This window comes from Poecilia latipinna, unplaced genomic scaffold (assembly GCF_001443285.1).
Source record: "Poecilia latipinna isolate Pla-1442-1.1 unplaced genomic scaffold, P_latipinna-1.0 Scaffold183, whole genome shotgun sequence".
NCBI lineage: Eukaryota > Metazoa > Chordata > Actinopteri > Cyprinodontiformes > Poeciliidae > Poecilia > Poecilia latipinna.
The window spans coordinates 246793-259457 of NW_015112799.1; the positions used below are offsets into that span (position 1 = coordinate 246793).

Genomic DNA, 12665 nt, shown 5'->3' on the forward strand with positions numbered 1-12665 from the left:
AGTGCAAAGAAATTGAGAGAGTAGTGCTAGATGGATGAAAACAACACTTGCTCCAACTTTTTGTTTTTCTGGTAAAGTAGGTCAACATTTATTCGTTAAATATCTAAAACCAGTGGTAGATGTGAAGAAAACTTTTTTTCTTTTAAACCCAATGTTTACTAAATCAAATGAACCATTTGACCTTTAGATGCATTTAAAACAATGTCACTGGAGTTGAGAATGATAGAAACAAAAGTTGAAAACTCACCTAAATACCTTAGAAATATTTGGACAGCATTTTTAGTAAATAAAACCTGCAACCTAATTTTTGTCCAAAAAGACTAATAAATCCAGACATGTTTGTCTGGTCACTTATGGAGTTGCTTTGCTAAGTTGTTACTTCCAGTCCAGCTCATGCATTATAAATACATTAATTAAATGTTCCCTCATGACATGGGCTGCTGAGCTGCATTTGGGTCACTGCAGGTCATAGTTTATGAAATGGGCTGATTAATCATTGTGGTCATTACTGAGGTTCAGGCAGTCTGTTCTGTGCCAGGTCGGTGTGCACGGTGTGATGCTGTGCGCTTCTGCAGGACTCTTACAGCAGCTGAAAAATTAAAACATATTTATTTTGTGTTTTACGCCATAAGGAAACATAACCCACCATACTTACCCGTTACCTGATCGAATACTCCTGTCTTACCAAGAATTCCAAGGAATTCTGGGTAAATATAACCAAAGCAAACCTGTGTATCTAGTCCTAGCGAGAGGGGGAAAAAAAGGGAAATCCTACAACTGCTAAAATTCTGAGGAAGTTACGCTCAGAAGTTCTTGTGTCGTTTCCTTCATCGGTTCTTGATGCAGCGCCACCACAAGCAAGGAGGGGAATAGGTTTTTCAAAGGGTTTAATTGGTTTGACACAGTTCAAGAAAACCAGACCAGCTGAAAATGTAGGAAATGTTGCAATATTTGTTCCCCAGTCGAACAGAGTCTACAAGACACCCTAAAACGATACAAACCCAAAAATGAGCTCGTGCTGCGTTGCTTGTCTCCACAGATCATCATCAGCATCGGGCTGATGTTCTACGTGGTCCACAGAGCTCAGGTTGAGCTGAACGCTGCCATCGCTGCCTGCCAGATGGAGCTCAAGTCGTCGCACATGAACGGCTCCTCCACCAATCACAGCGACTTCTCGTACTGCAGCAAGAGGGCGGCGGCCGGCGGCGGAAACTGCATCAACGTGGTGTGACGACCAGAGACTCCGGTTAGCTCCACGGACCAGAAGACTCGGCTTTTAAGACCGGACAGCTTAAGAAGGAGCCCACTGAGTTCTGGAGTCCAGAGCGTACTGGTGGCAAAGTTTACCATTTATCCTTCATGACGTCACGTTCAGAGGGAAACCCTGAGAGCGTCTGGGTTCTGCGGTTTCTGTTCTCGACATGTTGGGACCACGCACCCTTCGATAAGGAACGGTGTCGTGAAAAATCCTTTTTGTGGTTTGTCATCCTAATACGTTTTATGAGTTAAGTTTATTTAGGTACCTCGTAATATCTGCTGTTACAGGAGATGTCAATGAAACAATGACTTTCAGAAATATCAGAGGTGAGGCGAAACAAGCCTCACCGGCCGCTTGGTGTTGTTATGAATGTGCAATCTGGAGCTTTCTAGAGAACCAAGGAATCGACTTTCTGTTGCCGACCTATGCACCTTTACTTCGTGCGGTTCTGTTTCATTTCAGGTGACTTTATCCACACCCGGTTGCTCATTTACAGTTTACTAACAAGGGCATTATGAATACTTTGAAATCATTTCGCTTTAGCCGTTCGTTCTTTTTAAAGTGCCCTCGTTTCGAGAAGTCTCCAAGCTCTTTCTGCTGGTTTATTAGTTTTGTTCGGAGCTGCCGGAACAGGAGCAGCTTTCGCAGCAGGACACTCAGGAACGCCTCTTCCAGGAAGTTTAGGCGAGGTATGAAGCCAGGGCAGTGATTCCTGCGTTGGAAGCACTGGGTCAGGTTTTTCCTGGAAAATCCTAGGGTTTGATTTTACATCTTTGTTTACTTTTGACTGCGATTGAGGGAAACAAAAAAAAAAAAGGAAAATTAGAAAAACATTGAAAGAAATAATGCATTTCAGTAATTAAATTAACAAAGGAATTTTAACGCTTAGTGTTATATTTCAAGTGTTTATCTTTGTTATTATGGCTTACAGCTAATGAATACTTCAAATTCAGTTTACTAGAAATGTGCTGAATTTACATATGAGGAATCGAAAGGGGATTTTCAATGCAGAAATGCTTTGTTTTTGCTGTGACCAAAGCATATTACTGGAAAGTTGAGTGGAAGGAAAATGTGTGGTAGAAAAACATGCATTTTGGATTAAAAGTACCAATTCCAGGACTAATAGCCATGAAGTCACTGAGCTTGACTGGTCAGCAAAAGCTTGATTTACTTTCATGTCACTTCAATGAAGTAACTCATCCAAACGGAGCCACAGTCTAGAAGTGACATACCTTTTGGCAGGTTAATATTTCTATTTTTGTTTTTTTAATATATGTTCAAACTCAAGAATGGGCCTTGCTTTAAAATCCTCCTAAGGCTGTGTTGCTTGTGCACCTTTTTCTACCTCAGTTTTTCCTTTCACTAAGCTTTCCTGTACTTATTCTTGGACTCAGCACTCTTGGACAACTATCAACTTGGCCTGCTTCTCTATAGCTGCATGGGCCTTAAATTAAATTAATGCATTAAATTAAAAAAAAATTTTTTTTTGTAAGTATTACATAAAATTTTAGTTTATGGAGTGACTGAACTTTGCATTTTTATTAGCGATAAGCTCACAAATACTTGAAATATAAACCCACACCTGAGTTTAATTGTGGACTGAATCACTTAAATGAACTTTTCGAAGATATTTAAATTTCTCAAGCTGCGCCTGTAAATACTTCTGTTTGTTTGCACGGATTTGTGAACGTCAAAGAAAAAACTTTGACGTTCACAAATCCGTGCAATAGATCATAAAAGATTAACGGAAGAGTATGAATGTTGCATTCAGTGCTGAAACCAAACTAATCACAAAGTAACCCAAAACCGAGTCAGCTTCGTTTCTTTTATGGAATGAAAGTAAAGCAAAAATAGAGCCTTTTATTTTTCTGTGCCATAAATGAACAACTTTATTTACCTACTTCCGCATCGATCAACAAGGTCCTCGTTGCCGTAGATTTCCTCGCGTAGTCCGCTGAAGCCGACCGGCGATATTTTCGTAAAGGTGTGTTTAACTTTGGACGGGTTTGGTTGGTTAAAAGTCTCAGAAGCTGACAATCAAACACAACGTTGACTCTACATGATGAATGTGATTCTGTGGTTTGTTTTTACATTTCTTACGATGCTGCTCCTCAGACAAAGTCTGGTTGAGGAATAATAAGGGCTTCTGTCTAAAACATCCATCTTGTTTTTCAGGAACCCTGTTTTCTAACCTTGGCTGATGATCTTTGTTTTTCTTTTCTCCCCCCAGTTTTCGTTTCGTTTTTTTTTTTTTTTTTTCCTCTACAAACGTTTCAGCTGAAATCCAGAATTGACGTTTGTCCGAAAACACATTCCATCTTCTGATAAACTCTTTATTTCTCCCCTTTTCTTCCTCATCCAAATGTGAAATGTTTCTTTGAATGCCCCTTCCCGTTGGAATTTAGCAATAATATTTGACACTAAAAAGTAAAAACGAAAAAAAAAAAAAACAATAAAGGGAATAAGAACATATATCTGTAATACGTTGAGCCAAGTGAACCTGGAACTGTTCGGTCTCGCTGTTGAAGATGTTTCAAACGTCACGTCTGAGTTGTTAGTCGATCTGTGTTTGACTCGTTTGTGTTCAACCTGCCTTTTTTTTTTACCTCCTGCTGCCTCTGATGTTCTGTTGAGGACCTGAACAAAAATGTGAGCGTTTGTAGCTTCGGGAGAGCCCCGAAAACTATTCGATCGCCTGCAAACGATTTAGCTTCTCACTGCTGTTGCATGAACACCTCCAACCTCTCAGTCTGGTACGTTTAGGATATTTTTTTCACGCCAGTTTGTTAGAAAAGCGTGGCGAGAACGTGTTCCCCAAAACGATAAATACATGAAATGAGGGTCAACGATTACCATGCATAGTCTCTTTCTCAGCTGGGACTTTAAAAGATTATGTGGAGGTATTTTATTTTATTATTTTATTTTTTTAGATAAAGCTTTTGTTCTTCCTAGCTGGGCTCTACTTAACTTAGATCTAGTTATGCAACAACTGATTCCTGAGGGAAGTATGTTTCATAGAGAGCCACTGAGGACCCGACTCTGCAGAGCAGCTGGGGGACTGAGGGGACGGGAGGAGGGTCCGGTCCGGTCCGGTGCTATGGAATGCAATACTTCCCCATCTGTATCAAGTGCATTACACATATGCTGTATTTTTTAATACAGAGAGTTTTACAGTGTATAAATAGTATTTATCACTGTACAACGCTTGTTCAGTGTTATTTATGAAAGAGAAAATAAAACTTGACAGACTTTGTTACATGTGTTTTTGTTCTTTGCTTTGCTCTTTTTAAAACCGATGCCGAGGTTTCAGCAGACCTGACGTGTAAAAAGCAGCATGAAGTTAAATCATCTTGAAAATAAACATGCAGTTCAATCTAGGCAATAAATCAACAGGTCATATCAACCTTTGTTTTTTTACTAATTTAGCTAAAATCAGAAATTAATGCAATAAATATAATACTTATGTAGTTATTGCTATATTCATTACACATATTTAATTATTAATTTTATTAAGTTAATTTCATATACTGCACTAAACTACATTTTCAGTGTAATACTGAAATACACAAAATACATATTTTGTGTAAATCTGACTTGGTATAACAAAGAAAAATTACATATTTAATTTTTTTTTTTATTTAAAATTTTTTATTTTGTGTTTTTAGATACATATATATATATATTGAGTCTTATAAGCATCTAATCTTAAAGTATTTTTTCATAATCCAGTAAATAAAATTACCAATACTGGTAATGTATGTGTAGGCAAATACACATTTAAGTAAATTCATAAATCATAACTTCATCAAAATTGGCAATAAATAAAGTTATCTATACCGTTTGAGTGATACAGCCGAATAAAATGAATCAAATTTATTAATAAATTAATAGGGATATTATTAATGCAAATTTGATTAAATAATATGCTGAAGGGTTTTCACAAAACTTTGGTTCAGCCTTAATTTTTATTGCGCTGAAGCTCATTCTTTATCGCATTTTAGAATTATTTACAATTATTTTACCTCAACAAAAACATGATTTTATTTTTCTGAAGATTTATGATTTTCTTTACTTCTATTAATATGTTTTCTAAATAATCAATAATTACATCATCTGCATTTGTATCTGAAAAAATGTGGTTGAGTTTGTTTCGAAATTTTATTGTTAAAATTAAGTTTGCTGAAGTTTCAGAATAATTTTTGCTCTTTGTTGTATTTTATGCATAGTATGTTTTCTGCCATAATTTTTCATATATATTTTTTACTTATTTATTTAGTATTTTTCTTGATGTAACTTCAAAAACATTTATTTAATTTGCAGCATTTTCCTTTGTATTGAAAGCAACATTGTGCCACCTGCTGAAAGATTATCTTCCATCTCTAAACACTTTTCAGTAATTGCATTTTGTTGATGTGATTTTTACTTTTCTTATTTTGACATTATGTTAAACTCAATTTTTGTTTTTGCATTTATGTAATATTTTTCCTCAATCGAACTTTTGTTCTTTTATGTTCGCAGTTACATAGAAATATTGAATCAGTGAATTTTGGGATATTTTTTCTCTGTTGAAATGTTACGCCTTAAGCATGTATTTAACATACAACATTTTTGTTGTGTCTTGAAGTTTTTATGTTTGTTTGTTTTTTTGTTTTTTTTGAAGGGTTCTGATTGACGGGATTTGAGCCTCAGATCGTGGATCTTTCCAGAGAAATCCCTGTCAGAGTCCAACATTTACAAAGAAACAAAGCTTCCCCTCACACGATCTGCTGATCTTCTCTGGACTGAGGTCAGATCTGAGTCAGATCCATCATCATCATCATCATCATCATCCTACAACATCACGCCAAAGGACAAGCTCGTCCCAGAGGCTCCCAGTCAGGCACATGGACACGTCGGGGGCAATTCCAAGGATATTCATAGTGACGGAGCTCCAGCGAGGAGCTGCAGCCATCACTGAGGGCTCTGCTCCTGAAAAACATGTGTGAGACTGATGGCTCTGGACGGGGCGAGGAGTGAAATGATAAAAGAGGCCGAGGGGAGAAAGCGAGATGATGCTGGAGCACATCCACGCTGCCTCGCGGGCGAAAAAACTTATGGTTGCGAGACGAGCGGCTGTGGATTTGTGGAGGAGGAAGACGGGCCTGTGGCAGGAAGACGCTGCTCCGGGCAGAGGGATAAATCACATGACTGGTGTCTTGGCTCAGGCAGCTGCTGGATCTTATATGAGCTGCTCCTGATCTCTGTGAGCTTTACAGTATGAGGGGACTTTTTATTTTATTGATTTTTATTTTTATTTTTTTACCTTAATCAGTGAAAATCCTTCTGCAGCTGGTTGCTGTTTTTTTTTTCTTTTAAATAAAAGAAAGAGAGATAGATACGCATGGAAAAACATTAATTGTTCATGCTTAATAGAAAAACATCTCCAACAAGAAAAGCAGATACTTATGTTTTCGTGTGTACAGACTGTTAAGGGGTTTTATCCTGATGTCCTTGCACAGGAAACCAGAAAGACAAACAAGAGAGGAGGGCATGAGGCTCCCAGGGAGGAGTCACTTCAGTGTGTGACTTCTCCTAATGTCAGCAGAGAATAATCTGATCAACATTTAGACCGGATGGAGGGGACATCATAAAAACCTGGCACAGATTACCAAGATGGATCTGATCTAAAATAATAACACAGTGTGAAAAAATATCTGCTCCTCTCAGATGCCTCCTGCTGTACCTGTTTTTTGTGACGCCCCCGTATCAGATTATAGATTATTATGGGACAAAACAAACCAGATCAACCTGTCTGTATGTGAAAAAGTGACTGTCGTAGTTCGGGCGGCAGCTGTGGAGGATTTTGCGTCTACTCCTCCATGCAGAATTGTTTTAATAATTCAGAATCATTGGAGGCTCTTTTTGGAGCATTTGCAGCCCTTTTACACTTCAAAATCATGCAATAGTAACAAGCATTTTCAGTCTAGTTTATAGTGCAAATATCAGCAACTTTTAAGCATGATAAAGGGGATTGTTTTGAGTCGGTAAATCTTTAATATTCACGAAAAAGTGCTAGTTTTAAGTGAAATTATCTTCCAGAGGAACAGGACATCTTCTCCCCATAGTTTGAAAAATAATATGAAATAATGTTTAATTGGGCTGACAAATTATTTCACTTTTAACTAGTACTTTCTTTATCAGTACTAAGGAACTATTGACTTAAAACAAGCTCCTATATCATGCTGAAAAGCTACTTGCAAGGTTTGTCTTATTTCAAGTGTACCAAGATATTTGCATCAGAAACCAGACTAAAAAAAATACTTGGTAAGATTTAGTGTTTTTGCATTGTAAGGTTATTGTCAATGTGCACATTTAAGCTGAGTCTTTGACTAGGCCAATCCAAAAACCTTCATTTTCGTTGTGTTTTAGATCATTTTAATGCAGCATAACACTAATGTGTTTGCGCTCAAGGTCGTGAACTAATGGTGGGACATTCTGCTTCAGTTTCATGTGTTAGAGACAATTTCCATCAATTACACCAAGTCATTAAAGTGCAACAGCAGCAAAGCAACCCTCAACTATCCCACTAATGTCCTGTTTCTGAATGCTGAGTTTGTTTTGAGTGTTTCTTTGGGGTGGAAACCTGTCCATAGTGCAGCCGGGTTTTACCTAATGACCACTGGAGATGGACGCTAGCCCAGTGCTGTGATGAATGGATTAATTTATTACACAACAGATCTAAGGAGACATTCCTCACCTTCGTCTCGTAAGTCCACAGAGTATTTTTCTTGAGGATCAAGTTGTTTTTGGTCATCAGTGGTTTTGTCCTTTTAACTCTCGTGCAGCCTGATGACATTTTTTGGTCAATTTCTTATTCCTGAGTCATAAACTCCGACGTTAACTGAGGCAAGTGAGTGTTTAAGATGTCATTGCCACCAGAATGAGTCATCGATTCGCTGTTGACGTAATTCTGGCAGACCAGATCTCTTTGATGTTTACATTTGTAGTTGGAAGCTCTCACTTTGCGTCAACTCCAAAAAGGCCTAGAAATGTTTGTTGACATCAACAACTATGTTTTGTTTTTGTTTAAAGTATTTGCATTGAGGCATTTACATGTTGCTCTTTGATTTTTTTTTTTTGGTCAGACAGGTTCTACTGAATAGTTTTGAGAACAGTAATGAGACCTGTGTGTAGCCAGTGATACTGCATTCAGCTGTCTGAAAATTGTGGAATATGACAGAAGTTATTTTAACAAGGATACAGATCATTTTGTCAGATTAATGTTCCCTAAAAAAAAAGAAAAAGAAACTTAATTTTAAACATTGCATTCTGTATTTATCCAGGTTACCTTTGATATTTCCAAACTTTCTTTCTGACTAAATATTTTCTTTCCCAGTTTGAGTTCAGATGTTTAGTATTTAAGCTATGGGTCCATGATCCGTGTTTCAGATTTTCCAGGACAGCAGCGCTGCTTTAAAAAAAAGCACTATAACCTAACACTGCCCTCTAGTGGCAACACGCAAAACACCAAATATGCCTGGAAACTTACACAATGTGTTTGACAAGTACAAAATGTACATTTATTAGTTTTTTGTTGCGTAAAGAGAAAAATCTTGTTGCAGTCACCTTCATCATTAAAAGAGGAGCAGGTGAAAAGATTCAGGCTGCCGTCACGCCTCACAGTGGTATTTTTCTGTCAGCAGTTTTATGGGAGTCGGATGGAAGGCATGAAATTTCAACCTCAGCTGTGGTTTCCAAACAAGACGGATGTTTTTATTAACTCATCTTAGAACTGCGTGGAGATAAAACAAATCAAGACCTGACGTTAACAAGCAACACATGTCAGCTCAGGCCTATTTTCAGTGAGAGTTTGGCAGATTAAAAAAAAAAAAAAAACGGAGCAGCAGATGTTCGCTAAAATGCTTCCAGCTTTTTTCGAGTGTTTCTACCCTGCGGTGAAGCTGCAGTAAATGCCCCAGTGATCGCTCGTGTAGCGGCCACAGTCCAGCTTCTCCAGTCCGATTAGGGCCATGTGATCCGGGGCCAAACGTGGTACTCCTTCCTTGGAGGCTGGCCGGAGGTAGACGCGGTCGAAGCGGCAGCGGCTGACGAAGGGAACGGTCTTGTTGTTGTTGGCCTTGGTGTCCCACGTGTAGCGGCAGTGCTCCTGCTTGCCCAGTCGCTCCCACACGTCGCAGACGCCAGACGGCAGGCCCACTTTGGCTACCTGGCGAGCCCAGAACAAAGAGGAATTTATAACGTGCGTTGAAGCAGAAGTCGGCTCGGTGCTGCGGGGAAACGCCGACCTCGGTGTCCCTCAGATTCGTGTCCCCTCCAAACAGGACGGTGACATCATCAGGAGCGTCTTTCATCCTCTGCATCACCGTGTGCAGCTGCTTCATCCGCTCCTGCGCGTGGCCTTTACAGCTTTCGAGGTGGGAGGTCATCAGGCATAACTTCTGACCTTTGAACGTCACCTGATTTTAGACGTGCAGCATTTAGAGTCACTTATATTCACACTCCTTCAGCCTTTTCACATTGTGACACGTTCAGGGCTGCAACTAATAATTATTCAGACAACTAATCAGAGAAAATCCTTGTTACATTCTGGAGATGTTTCATTGAACAACTTAAACCTTTTAATATAAGATTAGAAATGCATTAGAAGATGCAATTCAACAATTCTACTCCTGTTTTACATGAGAAAACAAACATTCTATCGCCTAAAATGCAATAATCCAGCATTCCCTTAGTGTATACCAGATTATTTGTAGTAAAGGATGAAAATAATAAATAAATAAATACTTCTAATAATATTTGAAAATCTCAGAATTTGACTCTGGGTAGAACATAATTACAAACAAAGTTTTTCTTTATCTTAAAAAGAAAATGTATACTTTAAAAAAATTAACAGTCTTGGCTCTGAGTATATTCTTCCAGCAAATTAACTTCTTTTTTTTAGTTTGTATGCTCCAGCTAATGATTACTAAACTAGTTAACGATTATACTAATAATCAGTTTATCACGATTAATCTGATTAATTGTTTCAGTCTTTGTCGTATAACAACAGGTCACTATATTTAATTGGGATTTTATTTGATAGATCAACATAAAATGGGGCTTTGTTTTAAAGTATAAGCTAATGAAAATACAATATTCTTAATAATTTACAAACCTTAATCTAAAAAGCATTGTGTCCTTTTGTGTTTAGCTAACTTTAACTAAAGTATCCCAAAATAATCCAACTATTAATCGTGCACAAATATTTACTTTGTGAAAGATGGCAAGAAAATAACAACATTGGACATAAACATGGCAAACAAGTTGAAGAAGATGCTCCATTCACATTAAACTACAACTAAAACTTCTGCCCTTCATTTAAAACTCCACTGTAGAGGAAAAAACCCCACACTGCACATAGTCCTGACACAGATAAAAAGCTCAAGTAAAGGTGGAAATACCTGAGCGACAAGTAGATTCCTCATCATCTGTGTGGTGGGATAAGTTACGATCTCGCTCTCCAAAAATTTTACTCTGGATTTCTTCAGCATCATTCCTGTGAAGTAAGCTTCCTCACCACCTTCAATCAGAGTTCAGAAGAGAGCAAGAGCTTTAAAGGATACCTCATGTATTTACTCATCATCAGCATCATCATTGTATAACTGGGGTAGTATGGATGACTTGTGAGTAGTCTGCATCATCACTGCAGGGAACAGCAGACCGTGGAAACCCAGTTCGAAGAAAAATGGAGGAACTTTCATCAAGGAGCCAAGTTCAGAAGTAACACGAGTTAAATAAGTGCATATTTCAACCTTTTCACACGTTTTACTTCAAAAACAATACACCTTTAAATCGTTTTCCAGTCGATTTGTTTACAGGGTTCCTATAGGTTGGAAATGAGACCAATATGTTACTAATCAGCAACTACAGAGGATCTCATCAGTGTTTTTAACACAAAGCTGTCATAATCAGTGGAAAGCATATGTGTGCAAGCTATACACACCAGAAACATACACCACACACATCATATATTATTGATATTTGTATTTAGATATTTTTACTGTAGCATGAGTTTATTTCAGAGAAAAAGCCTCTTTGAGCCACACTCTACCTTCAATGATGAGGTAGCTGACAGCCCGTTTCTTCAAGTATTGAACATAAGGTGGAATGAGTTCCTGCAGGAATACCACATCAGGGGTGTATCTATGCAACGAGAAGTATTACAATTAAAAAAAAGTTAAAAGAAAACTCTTAGATGCTTTTCATGTGATTACTGACCACTTTAAATTTCCGAAATATGGAGAGAGTTCTGGTGAAACATGCTACTTGTCCTCCAGGTAACCTCATTTTGTCTCGCTTTATTAATTGTAATTACTTAAATCCAGCCAGTGACTTGTTTCTGTAGGCCTGTAGTTTTACTTACAGCATCAAGTAGGAACAGAGGCCTCTGGCTCGCTCTGCCAGGTTGTCCGTATCCAGTCCATCCACGTTCCAGGAGATCAGGGACAGTTTGCCGTCATCTTCATCCGGTGGTTTTCGTGCAACTGGACTGTCTCCGGTCAAATCGATGCTGGACATGTTTTCAGAGACTATTATAACTGTACTTGGCTTTATAACGTCAGAGGTACTTTGTCATGTTAACTTGTACGATTTAAAGAATTGACTCACCACTCCTTTGAAGGTTCTTCCTCGACTTTTTGCTTTTTTTTCGGAGGGACGCTGTCACTCTCCTGAAAGTCTTCCTCAAATATTCTCTCCATGTCTGCCTCAAAGAATGAGTTTATAGCTCTCTGCGGGAAACAGAATCTTTTTAAGAGTAAATAAAATCTGTCTGGCTGTATCTTAAGGAGATAATGATGTTTTCCTCATGTAAACACAATGAACAAATCAATAAAACGGACATCAGTTGTGTGGACATAGCAGCATTATCTCTGGCGCATTAGTATTATTGTAACCACTAATTACTGTACCTCCATCTCCCAGTCGTTTTCAGCCAGGTAGCATTGAGCCACGGCGCTATCAGTTCCCGTTATAGTAGCAAACTCCTCGCAAAGTCCACTCCTGCTTTTCTCCACGTCAGACACAGACGGCGACTCCGAGTTTGATGTAGAAGCCATTTTTGTCGTAGGAACTATTTTTACAAGCGGAATGACACACAAGAAAAGGATTTCAGAGCATGTTTACTTCATTTTTGGCTCCATCTTTACAAAGTAACCGGGATGTGTGTAACATTGAAAGACTTCCGGTGTTGTGCAGGTTCTGGTCGTTGCGCTTCTTTATGGGGCTTTAAGGCAACGGTAGTCAAACAAGCGCCCTTCAAATTCAACCTAGTAAACTAGACTAGGATTAGGGCCACTGAAAAAAAATAAATAAAACAAACACACACACACACACACACACACACACACACACACACACACACACACAC

General features: G+C 38.4%; 2 protein-coding genes across 2 annotated transcripts in view; one reads left to right on the forward strand and one right to left on the reverse strand.

The window, feature by feature from the left end:
- Positions 1–4512, forward strand: part of tmem64 (transmembrane protein 64) — a 28238-nt gene extending 23726 nt beyond the window's left edge. Inside the window, exon 3 of the mRNA XM_015030466.1 lies at positions 1040–4512. Coding sequence (XP_014885952.1) covers positions 1040–1231 — 192 coding nt within the window. The 3' untranslated portion in view covers positions 1232–4512. The remainder of the gene's footprint in view (positions 1–1039) is intronic.
- A 4280-nt stretch (positions 4513–8792) lies between these two features.
- On the reverse strand, positions 8793–12493 carry tdp2b (tyrosyl-DNA phosphodiesterase 2b). The gene is made up of 7 exons (XM_015030468.1): positions 12208–12493; positions 11906–12027; positions 11661–11807; positions 11349–11440; positions 10699–10817; positions 9544–9714; positions 8793–9464 (listed from the first exon to the last, which is right to left on the reverse strand). The coding sequence occupies exons 1-7, from the start codon at positions 12352–12354 to the stop codon at positions 9183–9185; spliced, it is 1080 nt and encodes a 359-aa protein (XP_014885954.1). The 5' UTR covers positions 12355–12493; the 3' UTR covers positions 8793–9182.
- Positions 12494–12665: the final 172 nt, after the last annotated feature.

What these genes read in the sequence shown, in the direction of transcription:
- tdp2b (XM_015030468.1), bottom strand. Translation starts at nt 12,354, where the DNA reads ATGGCTTCTACATCAAACTCGGAGTCGCCGTCTGTGTCTGACGTGGAG. An exon ending in CTCTGTTCCTACTTGATGCT is followed by an intron (nt 11,441 to 11,660) that starts GTAAGTAAAACT and finishes CTCGTTGCATAG; the next exon opens with ATACACCCCTGATGTGGTAT. An exon ending in CAGCTACCTCATCATTGAAG is followed by an intron (nt 10,818 to 11,348) that starts GTAGAGTGTGGC and finishes CTCTGATTGAAG; the next exon opens with GTGGTGAGGAAGCTTACTTC.